Consider the following 12804-nt stretch of genomic DNA (forward strand, 5'->3'; position numbering starts at 1 on the left):
TACTTTTTTATTGTAGCTTATGGTATACTTGTATTTTTGAATTAGAATTACATAATTACTGTTAAATTTTTTGCATCTTCCCACAGATCACATTCCAGTTTATAGCAACATTTTCCACTCTGGTGCCTTTAGTAGATTGTTCATCTGTACTACAAGAAAGAAGTGACCTCACAGAAGTAAGGATGCTTACTGGTTGTAGAAAGATTGTTAACTGAGGTGTAACTCTTATGTAAATGCATAGTAATATTTTTTTTTATTTTTTTTTTTAATGTTTATTAATTTTTGACAGAGAGAGAGAGAGAGAGACAGAGCATGAGTGGGGGAGGGGCAGAGAGAGGAAAACACAGAATCTGAAGCAGGCTCCAGGCTCTGAGCTGTCAGCACAGAGCCCGACGTGGGGCTCAAACTCACAGACCGTGAGATCATGACCTGAGCCCAAGTCAGACGCCCTACCAACTGAACCACCCAGGCACCCCACATAGTAAAATTTGATAGTTTAAATACCAACAGTTTCAGATTACTGTTTTGTGGGGCTCCGGGTGGCTCACATTGGTTTAGCATCCGACTCCATTTCAGCTCAGATTGTGATCTCATGGTTTGGATTCTATGTCTCTCCCTTTCTTTCTCTGCCCCTATGCCTGCCACCCCCCCCCCCCTCAAAATAAATAAACATTAAGATTACTATTTTGTGATTAGAATGGTATAAATGGAAGGCCAGGTCATTGGTAAGATAATCTGCAGAGCACCCACCAAATGCTGTAGGTCAAAAATAGGCTATTTTTTTATTTGTTTATTTTTGAGAGAGAGACAGACATTGTGAGTGGGGAAGGGGCAGAGAAAGAGGGAGACACAGAATCCGAAGCAGGCTCCAGGCTCTAAACTGTCAGCACAGAGCCACACAAGGGGCTCGAACCCATGAACCATGAGTTCATGACCTGAGATGAAGTCAGATGCTTAACCGACTGGAGCTACACAGGAGCCCCAGAAAATGGGCTATTTTTGTAAACAATTAACATCTGGAGGTGCATTTCAATTTTTTGTCACTTTTAATTTTCTGTTAAGCAAAGGTAGTGGTGGGTTTTTTAAATTTTGGTTTGGTTTTAGTTTAGGAATAAATGTATTGAGGGGATTGACATCTAATGAACAGACATTTTTTTCATTACTGACTGATTCTTCTAGAACTATTTTCTTTATTGTAGGCATGTTTCTACTTGAATTTTGTCATTTGAATATTCAAGTCGTAAGATAATTCTTTACACATACACTAGAAGTTTAAAAACTGTAGTTATTGAGAAAGATGGCTATTTGACTTCTATTTTGGGCCCTTATAAAATAATGCTAATTGCTGCTTATTTTGGTTCCCAGAAAGGAGTAGGTTGGGTTTTTCTAAATTGATATGTGGTACTGGTACTGTTTCTCATCGTACTCAGTATAATAATGTAGTGTTAAATCTATTTTGTGGGCCATAATTGAGTTTTATTAGTTCTGAGAAAAAAATCAAAGGCTATTTTTAATTTTTCTCCGCGTTGAAATGTCATAGGTGGAACGAGAACTTTGTTCAGCCACAGCTGAATTTGAGGATTTCGTCTTACAATTTATGGACAGGTGAGTATGTGCTCCAGACCCGCTCTCTATTAGACATTGAAAGAAATGACTATCCTGTCCAAACAACTTGAGTCTCTCTGCATAACTACTGTCCTGGGACCGAGCTTCTGAAGTTATAAAAGGGCAAGTGATATGTGAACCTGCACAAATTGCATAGCTGTCATTCGAATAGTCATGACAATGGAGGGTTATCTAATTATCATCAAAAATGTTAAACTAGTTTTTAGTTGCTAAAATTATCCTTTCTTTGGATTATTTAGATGTTTTGGACTTATAGAAAGTAGCACATTGGAGCAAACAAGAGAAGAGACAGAAACTGAGAAAATGACTCATTTGGAGAGTTTGGTCGAATTAGGTCTGTCTTCTACGTTTAGTACAATCCTCACACAATGTTCCAAAGAAATATTTATGGTAAGAGTCTCATTGCTGCAAAAAATTAAATCCCAATCTTGTTTTCTTTGTTGTTTTAAAAATTGAGCTTTAAGTTACTTTAAATATTATATCATGCCATTTATCCTTGGTTTCATACTAAAATTTGAAAAAGATGAACAGTTGATTCTCATTATATTTGCAAATTTCATATTTGCAAATTCATCTGCTTGCTAGAAAATTTGTTTGTAATCCCAAAATCTGTACTCACGGTGCTCTTGTGCAGATGTGTAAATTTGGCAAAAATTATGAGTTGCACGTTTTCACGGCTGAGGTTGAATAATGTAACACACTTTGCCTTCTTGTTTCAGCTGTAATACTGTAGCAAGCTTTGTGTCTATTTATTTATTTTAGAGTTTATTTATTTTTGAGAGAGATAGAATGTGAGCAAGGGAGGGGCAGAGAGGGAGAATCCCAAGCAGGCTCCACGTGGTCAGTGCACAGAGCCCAACGTAGGGCTCGAACTCAAAAACCATGAGATCATAACCTGAGCCGAAATCAAGAGTCGGGTGCTTAACCAGCTCAGCCACCCGGGCACCCTGGCAAGTTTTATGTCTATTTAGTGCCAGGTTTTCACATTTTGTGCTTTTTGTTGGGGATTTTGTGGTTTAAAATGGCCCCCAGGAGTAGTATTGCAGCACTGTCTACTGTTCTAAGCGTAAGAGAGTTATGATGTGCCTCACAGAAAATAGCATGTTTTAGATGAGCTTTATTCAGGCATGGGTTACAGTGCCATTGGCTGACTTCACTGTCAGTGAATCAACAATATATATTAAATACACATAAAGCAAAATTATATATTTATCAGTTGATGAAAACCAGAGACTTGTTAGTACTTAATCCTGCATTTCCTCTAGGAACAGTGATTCAGTATTTGCTACATCAGTGCTCAAAACAACTTTATAGAATATATTAGATATAACAAGAATTGACTGCATTTTTTTAATCAATTAAATATTGTTTGGGAGGAAAGTTTTGGAAATTGTTTATGCCATCACATGATAGAAATTAAATCCCAAGTATAAAAATCTGGCAAACTGTAGGGGTGCCTGGTTGGCTCAGTTGGTTGAATGTCTGACTCGGTATCAGCTCAGGTCATGATCTCAGGGTTGAGAGCTACCAGTGCAGAGCCTGCTTGGGAGTCTCTCTTTCTGCCCTTCCCCCTGCTTGCACTCTTTCTCTCTCTCTCTGTCTCAAAATAAATGAATGAACTTAAAAAAAAAAAATCCCACAAACTATAATGAATGGGAGTTTGTGTGTCCTCCCAAGACATTCTGTAAACATTCACTTATTCAGTATTGGTTGACATGTTAATGTATAGTGTGGTCTTTAAGACCAGACTTTACTTCCGTTCATGTTTCATCTCCCTTCATCTGAGATTATGACTGTTCAATGTATTTATCTTGGGTAAAAGCTAAACTGCTTTACAGATGCATGAAATATTTACTGAGATATGTTAGTATAGAAATTAATGTAAATTTTCTCATTTAACCAAAATCTTTTGAAAGGAGTTGTGGATTAACGATTCTGAAAATTGTAAATGTCAAGAGTCCATTCTTTCATTCGGCACTTCTGTGATATGATTGTAAAATTGCTTTCTGTGATGTGATTGTAAAAAAGCAGGATTCAAAACCTGCTTCCAGGTCTTTTAGAGTAGAGATAAATATTTATAGTTTGTAGCATTGTCAGAATGACAAAGTCTAAATATTAAGTACTCCAAAAACTTCCCTTTGTTATGTTGGATTAGCCAGCAAGATAATTTGCATTTGCTTCCAACAGCTGTAGTTTTGTGTTTAATGTTTCTGTAGGAAATAAAATCTTGTGTCTGAAATGTTTTGTTCATGTTAGGGTTTTGTGCAAAGATTGTTCATAGATCTTGATGTTATATTGAATTATTTTTGTAATTCAGATGGTTAAATTTCCTACGTGGTTTTTTTTATAGTCTGAATCTCATTTTTCTTTTATGGTTCATAAGATGTTTAGTTTTCTTAAAAATGCTCATAAGACATTTTCATTTCTTACATATCTTAATAGGTCGCCCTTCAGAAAGTTTTTAATTTTTCTATTTCACATATATTTGAAACAAGAGTAGCAGGCCGCATGGTGGCTGACATGTGCCGTGCTGCTGTAAAGGTGAGTTTGGTTTTTTTTGGATGAATTAATGCATCAGTAACTAGCAGGTTTATATGGTTACTTATTTTTAGACATGTTTGTTATAACTTAAAATATATCATTCTTTCAGTAGCAGCTTACAACCCTTATTTGCCTCTGAAAATAGTGTTAGGGTATACTTTGTGAGTGTTGAATATTCGTGGCCTTCCAGAAAACTTACTTATACAAATTTGTTTTCAGTGCTGCCCAGAGGAGTCTTTGAAGTTATTTGTTCCTCACTGCTGCAGTGTTATAACTCAGCTTACAATGAGTAAGTCATAAGGTTACTATTCTGTATTTGCAATTTTAGGTGATTTTTTTTTTTTTTTTTTTGTTTCTAGAACTCTGTTGATGAAAACAGATTCTGTAAGCTAAGCAATAATTAAATTAAATCTTGTAGTTTGGGACAGGGATTACTCAAATTAAGGTATCATCCAGGTGACATCTTAGAAATTTTACTTTGTTAAATTAATATTTTCATATATACAAGAACCATTCAGAAGTTGCCATAAAAAAATATCAGTTATTTTGTGAGAACTGGAGGAGCAGGAGTCCTGACTGATGTGTTTATTTTCTTGCAAATTGAGTTTTTACCTTTTCTGGAGCAAGTTCAGCCACATGAGGAAGGAATGAAAGTCTCTCAAAAAGAGAGTCTCCTCAGCTGTTAGAGACACTAAAGACAAATATTGAAATATGATGCATTTAAGTTGGATACATGGTTCTCTTTCCTTGATACTGTTTTGCTATTTTTAGACGATGATGTGTTAAATGAAGAAGAGCTAGATAAGGAGTTGCTGTGGAATCTTCAACTTTTGTCTGAGGTATTGTAAGTCTTTGGATTAAGGAAATAGTAGTATGTAAATGTTGGCTTGGTTTTAGAATTTCAATGTTTTTTAATCGACATAAAAATATGAAAAATCTTAAGTTTTAGAAATTTCTTGATATGGCTACAAAATCAGATAATGTCATTTTCTTGTTATCAAAAGAGTGATATTTGTTGATGACTTTCCACGTGCAGCATTCTGCTTTTTACTGATTAATTCTGATATTAGTAACTTTCATTGAAAATTTTACCATTTTGGCAATTCTTTTTTTTTTTTTCTTCCCCCTGTCTACATTCTAAATTTGGCTCTCAGTGAGACTTCATTTTCCTTTATGGGTTAGTTCACTGGGTAGCGAACAGAGAACTACAATTAAGTTTTGTCTCTTTGAGGAGATAGACCTTTTTTTTCCTTATGAATTGTATCTACATTTAATTAACTTTCTAATTAGTTCTCATTAATATATAAGGAAAGCATATACATACATACATATATGTATGTAAAACTAGTTTGTTTGCAGATTTCTTATCGTGTCTAATCAGTTATCAGTAGATTTTACATCTTTAAAAATTTTTTTTTAGTTAATATATGTATTACTTAATTTACATCCAAGTTAGTTAGCATATAGTGCAACAATGATTTCAGGAGTAGATTTTTTAATGCCCCTTACCCATTTAGCCCATCTCCCCGCCACAACCCCTTCAGTAACCCTCTGTTTGTTCTCTATATTTAAAAAAAAATTTTTTTAATGTTTATTTATATTTGAGAGAGAGAGAATCCGAAGCAGGCTCCGGCTCTTAGATCAGCACAGAGCCTGATGTGGGGCTTGAACTCACAAGCTGTGAGATCTTGACCTGAACTGAAGTCGGACACCTAACCGATTGAGCCACCCAGGTGCCCTGTTCTCTATATTTAAGAATCTCTTATGTTTTATCCCCCTCCCTGTTTTTATATTATTTTTGCTTCCCTTCCCTTATGTTCATCTGTTTAGTATCTTAAATTCCTCATATGAGTGAAGTCATATATTTGTCTTTATCTGACTAATTTCACTTAGCATAATACCCTCCAGCTCTATCCACGTAGTTGCAAATGGCAAGATTCCATTCTTTTTGATTGCCGAGTAATACTCGTGTGTGTGTGCGCGCGTGCACATCTTCTTTATCCATTCATCCATCGATGGACATTTGGCCTCTTTCCATCCTTTGGATATTGTCGACAGCGCTGCATTGGGGTGTATATGTTCCCCTTTGAAACAGCGCACCTGTATCCCATGGATAAATACAGTTGCAATTGCTGGGTCATAGGGTAGTTCTATTTTTAATTATTTGAGGAACCGAAGAAATAAACTGTTTGGGAAAGGATGGTACTATGGCACATGAGAGCCTGAATTCAGAGAATGTGTTTTGATCTTAAAAAAGCATTGTTAGCTGCTATTTTGATATTTGCATTTTACTGGTCCCATATGATTTTCCCTTTTCCTATTTTTCTGATCTTTTTGTAAAGTAGCATACGTTAATGTTTAAAATAACATACATATATGTTTCCATAGGGGAATAATATAGGTGTTTTGCCAATTTTCACCCTTATGTGTTTTTCATGTAATAAACTTTACTTCTGGGGTGCCTGGGTGGCTTAGTCAGTTGAGCTTCTGACTTCAGCTCAGGTCATGATCTCAGGGTCTGTGAGTTCGAGCCCCGCGTCGGGCTCTGTGCTGACAGCTCAGAGCCTAGAGCCTGCTTCAGATTCTGTGTCTCCCTCTCTCTCTGACCCTCCCGCACTCGTGCTCTGTCTTTCTCTGTCTCAAAAATAAATAAACTTTATTTCTCTAGACCAAAAAAAAAAAGAATTGTTAGAATATACTTAAAATGACAGTCCTAAAATGAATTAAAGTCATTTGAAGAGACACTGTTACTATTTTAGGCTACTTTAGTAGCTAAACATTGTCCATTGCATTAATTATTGATTCTTAATCTTTTCACCAAAATGTCTTGAACTATTTTCTTCCTCTTTTAGATTACTCGAGTGGATGGGAAGAAATTGCTTCTTTATAGGGAGCAGCTTGTAAAGATTCTCCAAAGAACCCTGCACCTGACCTGTAAGCAGGGTTACACTCTGTCTTGTAACCTTCTACACCACCTTCTTCGCTCTACGACACTCATCTACCCTACAGAGTACTGCAGTGTGCCAGGTGGCTTCGACAAGCCTCCTTCTGAATACTTTCCTATAAAGGCAGGTGTTGTCAGTAATCAAGATTTCAAGTACATATTGGGCTATTTTTCTAAGGATTCAAAGTGTGGGAGTTTTTCTTGTGTATAAAGGTATCACTTCTTTAAAGTAGATTATTAAGTTTATTATTGGAATTTTTAAACTTGGAAAGTGCAACATAGCCCTGGAACGGCCTAGTTTTCTTCTTTTTTGTTTGTATATGAAGTGAGTTGGTATGCTATTTGTAACCTCTATATTCCATATAATTTTATTGAGGAACTCAGTAGACTCACAGAAACTCACTATTGCTCTTAGAGTTGAGTGGCTCTTCAGGGAGACCTTCTGGAGTGATAATGAAGGGGGGTAAGATGTTTTCATGCCCTTTTTTGTGCATTTTTTGCTACCTTAGGTTTGGATTACTTCCACATTTTCTGGAAGACCTTTTATGTTACATATGTATGTTCTTTTTTCAACTTCTCAACTTGCTGAACAAATGCTATTTTTTTCTAGGACTGGGGTAAACCAGGGGACTTGTGGAATCTGGGCATCCAGTGGCATGTTCCTTCTTCAGAGGAAGTGGCTTTTGCATTCTATCTGTTGGACTCTTTTCTTCAGCCTGAGCTCATCAAACTCCAGCACTGTGGTGATGGCAAACTTGAAATGTCTAGGTTAGTTTTCTTTCATAACCAGGAACTGTTACATAGTTGCAGATTAAAATTTTTGTGCTTTTCCTTTCTCTGTAGCGTACCCGAATGATTTATTTTCAGTGTGTGTTTATATCTGCCATAAATGCAATTAGAGAACTATTTAATATAGGGCAGTATAACAAATTCCTTCATGATTTTTAAGCCTTTTAAATAGAAAAACTTGGTTTTTTTTTTCTAGTTTGCTTTTTGTGACTTCTACTTAGCAGTTTAGCTTGAGCATTTTTTGGGAAGTGTATGGAAATGCCTATTTTTCTAGATTCAGATTAGATGTTTTTTTAGTTTTTTTTCTGTAATTCATATTATTGACATTAACATTACTTAGTGAAATATCTGAGACGTTTTTCTTTTCCAAGAGGCTTTAACAAGGAACAATTATTTAAGATCATTAGACTTTTATAGTTTAAATCTTTGAAAGTTCCTAAAATAATATTAAGAAAGTTACTATGTGTCAAATACCAGGAAATTTTAATAAGCAAATCCAGTAGGAATGGAGAAGGAAAGAAGTACAGTTGATGACTGAACTGCTTTTTGGAGTAAATGTTTAGTCCATTTTTGAAAGATGAACTATGTTGGGAGATCTTCTATAACACTGTTTTTTTTCCCTTTTTGTTAGTGGTAGTGATCTTTGGGTGAATAGGTGATTGCATTCAGAATTGATTCACAAAGGGTAATCACTTGTTGTTACTTGTGATTATTTAGAGCTTGTTTAATTATAAGCAGGTCTGTATTACCAGTAAATACTTATTTCATTACCTTGTATTATTAAGTGGGCCTTAAGACATTTTTTCACCTTAATATTGTATATCCCCACTTAAGGTTCTTGTACTCCACCCTAGACTCTAGAAGACCTCTTGTTAGAAGGGGGTTTGGAGTCTTCTAAAATATGAGGATACCTTTTGTCTTTTCCAGAGATGATATTCTACAGAGTCTGACTATAGTGCACAACTGTTTAATTGGGTCAGGAAACCTCCTACCTCCACTGAAAGGAGAGCCAGTTACTAACTTGTAAGTAAAAATAACCACTTTACATATTTTGCTGTTTTGCCATTTGGCATGATTTTAAGTCTTAGTCAAATAACGAGTCACTGGTTTTGTTATTGGTGTTGTTTCTGTATCACTTGAACCGTTTTGTCATTGTTAGGCCAAAAATACCTGAGGCAGAATTTAGGTCTATAAACTTTAAGGCTTTATTCAGTTTTTCATGTGATACCAGTGTAGGATAATTTTCATTGTTAATCGGTTTAAAAATATTGATACTAAGTTCATCCTGTAGTTTCTGAGTTAAGATAAATGCTCTTTAAAAAAAAATTCCTTTTTTTTGGTCAGCAATCACTGTTCATTAAGGATTTTACTGGAAAAATCTGCGTGTTTTTACATAAAAATTTGTTGAGTGTTATTTTGAGCTTTTAAATTCTACTAAGTTGCTTTTCTGATTTTAAGTGCTTTTCAGACTATAACTATTATGAATGAATGTCTTTATTTAGTCCATTGTTAGTGCAACCATTTAAGTTGAAAAAATTGAGTTTAAATGAAATCAGCAATATCTAACTCTAGCTCAGTTATTAAGTAGATAGATGCTAGTTTCAGATCTAGTTTCATTATACTGCCTTAGATCATTTTCTCTCAACATCAACATCTCCTTGCTGAGCAAGTTCATGAAAATCCCATAAAAACAAGTAAGTAACGCCTGCCCCTCAAAAAACACAAAGGGAGGAATTTGTTGATTTGCAACAAAATTCTTAAACACTTCAAGGAGTGGTTTTAAAACATGGCTTGCTTGTGTTTCACATATTTTGTATAATCATTGCTTGGAGTCCTGCTTTCTCATGATTCCCATTTAATTTCCTTTAAAAACTGTTGCTAGGCATTGAACTTTAGATTGCTAATTAGATTTAAGAGGGAGAAGTAGGGTCATCTCAGGTAAGGAAATGTGTTTTGAGTTTGTCTAGGAATTTGCTGAGTTCTTCTAAAGCACTTTTGGTTTTCATCAGTATTATAGTTTGATCTAAGGGCAGTTTTACCAAAATTCATTTTTGTTAAGAGAGATTGATTTTAAACAGTATTTAAAAATGAGAGACCTATGGAAATGGTTTTGATTTTCCTGATGATCTTAGCAGTATGTAATATAGTAAGAATTTAACTCTTATGGCATGCTAAAAACCTACTTCATATATAACAGATTTATTACATCAGTAAATTGAGTTCTTCTATAACATGTTGACATTGAGAAATATGATAGTTTAATCCAATAATTTATCTAAGAGCAAAAGCATGTATCTTCTGTATATATGATTAGCAGATTTTTAGTATTGAGTTATCCTGAGGATGCACTGCTGAAGGGTCCAGTCGAGAGACTGACAGGTTTCTGTGCAGTTCATATCAGTATGCACATGTGCCATGTGCACTGTGATAGGGAATCAGAGGAAGGTCTTTATCCTTTGAACTAAGTGCACATCAGGACAGAAGTTCCATATTTTGGTTATGATAAAACCAATTAGGTTTGTATATAATGAAATGCATTTTCAATAAAGAGAAGAATACCATGTTGTTAACATTTTATGAATGCCATGGAATAGAAATAAGTAGACTGTTTGCCTATATTATTAGACATGATAAGCCTTAAAATGGGTCTTGAGCATCTTTATAGGTTTTTCCCAGAAAAGTTGAGAAGGAAAGATAATTAAACTGGAAAGTTTTGTGTTTCAGAATTTTCACTTCCAGAGTGAAATTTTAATACCCTAAAAGATAATGAAGTAATAAAAAATTTATATTTAGTATAAATATGAAATGCTTTCTGGTATATTTAATAATACTTAATAATGAAATAAAATACAGAACGAAACTTAATTTGTTTTAATCATTGAGTGATATACATTTTTAGGGCCCTTTATATATATATGTAATAGTTACATACATGTAGGCAGCAATAATGATTATACAAAGTAGAATCAAAGATTAATGAGCAGCCCTTGGCCTTTCAATTGCCAGAAGAGGGGGTTTATAAAGTCTTACAAAGGCTTTTAAATAATTCTTAACAGAATCCTTCCCTTTAAAACCAATTTCTATCTGGTGTCTCCTTCATCTGAAATTTTAATTTATTTTGACAGCATAGGACTTTTTACATTTATTTTCTTTAACATTTCAACTTTTTTTGCACATAGCAAATTAGTTGTCACTGAAGTATCATAAAGTTAGCTTTATAAATTTTAAAAATTCTTATTCTAATATAGGTAATTGTTAAGATTTCTTAAATGTAAATTGATTTGAAAAAACTAATCAGGGTGCCTGGCTAGCTCAGTCAGAGGAACATGCTGACTCTTGATCTCAGGGTCATAAGTGTGAGCCCCATGTTGGGTGTAGAAATTACTTAAATAAATAAAACTTAAAAAAAAAAAAGAAAAAGAAAAAACTAGTCAAATAATTTCAGTTGATGATGCCATTGTTTTGTGATAATAAACCACACTGCCTAGTGTGAAGGAAGAATATCTGTAGCATAATTCTTGGAGATTATAGCAGCAAGTCTCTATAAGAAACAGAGTCAAATATACCAGGTAGGGGAGAAAAGGAAAGGTATAATTGTGATGAATTAGTTAGATGCCTAAGATGCCTGAGGAAATCACTCTTGTTAATAACAAACACTTTGGCTGTGGTATTGTGGGACATGGTGTATTTTCTGAAATACCAGACCAGTTTTTGGAAGCACCTACCAACCCAATTCTTCCTTTAAAATTAATCTTATATTTTTCTTATATAAAACTCAGTTAGGTAAAACGGTCCGGCTACTTAATTTTTTTCATCAGATCTTTCATTATTAAATTAGTTTTGCACGTGGACTAGTAGTATTTGTCTTCTAGAAAATTGCAATAATGAGAAACTGGGAACTTGGTTCAGTTCTGAGTTTTCCTGATCTTAGTTCCTGATAGAATATATGGCATAGTCTTAGAATCCCATTGTTCAGGTAAATGGCTGCTAGATGTGAAAACCAGTTTTCTGTGCATTGTATTAGAGACTGACAAAACATAAAATCTTAGGTGACTTGATTGTCCTAGGTATAAAGTAAATGATATACCTAATGGTATCTTCATCGTACTTTTTGGCCTTTGGCAGTGTAGGGTTACTAAATATCTTATATTTATTATAAATTTTACTGTTTCAAAGGATGGGTAAAAGGTCCCTTGAGAGTAATGAAGGGTAAATTTCTTTAGAGCAATTTGAATTTTGGGCAGTTTTGTCAGGTACCAAGGTTGCTGAATTAATCTTCAAATGGAACCTCTCTATTTTGCTGTTGGAACCTTTAGTTAATGACTTAATAGAAATATGTGTGGTATAGTTTATACTTCTAGTTCTACCTTTATAGATGTGGAAGTTGGATTATATCTTTGTAGGGTCACACAGGAATGTTGGACATTTGCCTTTAATCCTCAAATCGTCATTAATTTCTCCTTTTGCAGTCCACTCTTTATAATCTTTTAGGTCTAACCAGCTATCACAGGATGCAAAAAACTAACATCTATAAAAACAGGGTTACTCAAGGTAGAGGAGTCACCATTTTTCATCTGAGATATTTCTTCTTTACTTTGTGCCCCCTTTCCTCTGATAGATCTGTTAAGTCATTCTTAGTTAAACCATTCTTAGGATCTCAGCTTTTACTAACTTCTCAGTCAAAGAAAACTTCATATTTAAGTTGAGACCATTTCATTAATATGTGAAAGGATGTGTTGTTCTGCGATGAGGGGCAGGGCTAGCTAACCTCTCTTGGCACCTCCAGGAAACTACCCAGCTCTGCTGGGGGAGCTGCACACAGGAAAGGAAACAGTTACTACTCCACGGTGAGTAACCCTGTTTTCTCCTTATTTCACCTTCTGACTGTTTTCATTGATTTTTAA

At 34.7% G+C, this 12804-nt stretch overlaps 1 protein-coding gene across 3 annotated transcripts in view; it reads left to right on the forward strand.

Annotated features, from left to right (window-relative positions):
- The window catches only part of PSME4 (proteasome activator subunit 4), a 98944-nt gene that overhangs the window by 43594 nt on the left and 42546 nt on the right, over positions 1-12804 (forward strand). For all 3 annotated transcript variants that reach the window (XM_060606033.3, XM_060606042.3, XM_078444473.2), the window contains 9 exons: positions 87-176; positions 1541-1605; positions 1866-2016; positions 4069-4167; positions 4387-4456; positions 4939-5006; positions 7020-7235; positions 7722-7879; positions 8828-8923. In XM_060606033.3, coding sequence (XP_060462016.2) covers positions 87-176; positions 1541-1605; positions 1866-2016; positions 4069-4167; positions 4387-4456; positions 4939-5006; positions 7020-7235; positions 7722-7879; positions 8828-8923 — 1013 coding nt within the window. The remainder of the gene's footprint in view (positions 1-86; positions 177-1540; positions 1606-1865; positions 2017-4068; positions 4168-4386; positions 4457-4938; positions 5007-7019; positions 7236-7721; positions 7880-8827; positions 8924-12804) is intronic.

Source organism: Panthera onca, chromosome A3 (assembly GCF_046562875.1).
Source record: "Panthera onca isolate mPanOnc1 chromosome A3, mPanOnc1 haplotype 2, whole genome shotgun sequence".
NCBI classification, from domain to species: domain Eukaryota; kingdom Metazoa; phylum Chordata; class Mammalia; order Carnivora; family Felidae; genus Panthera; species Panthera onca.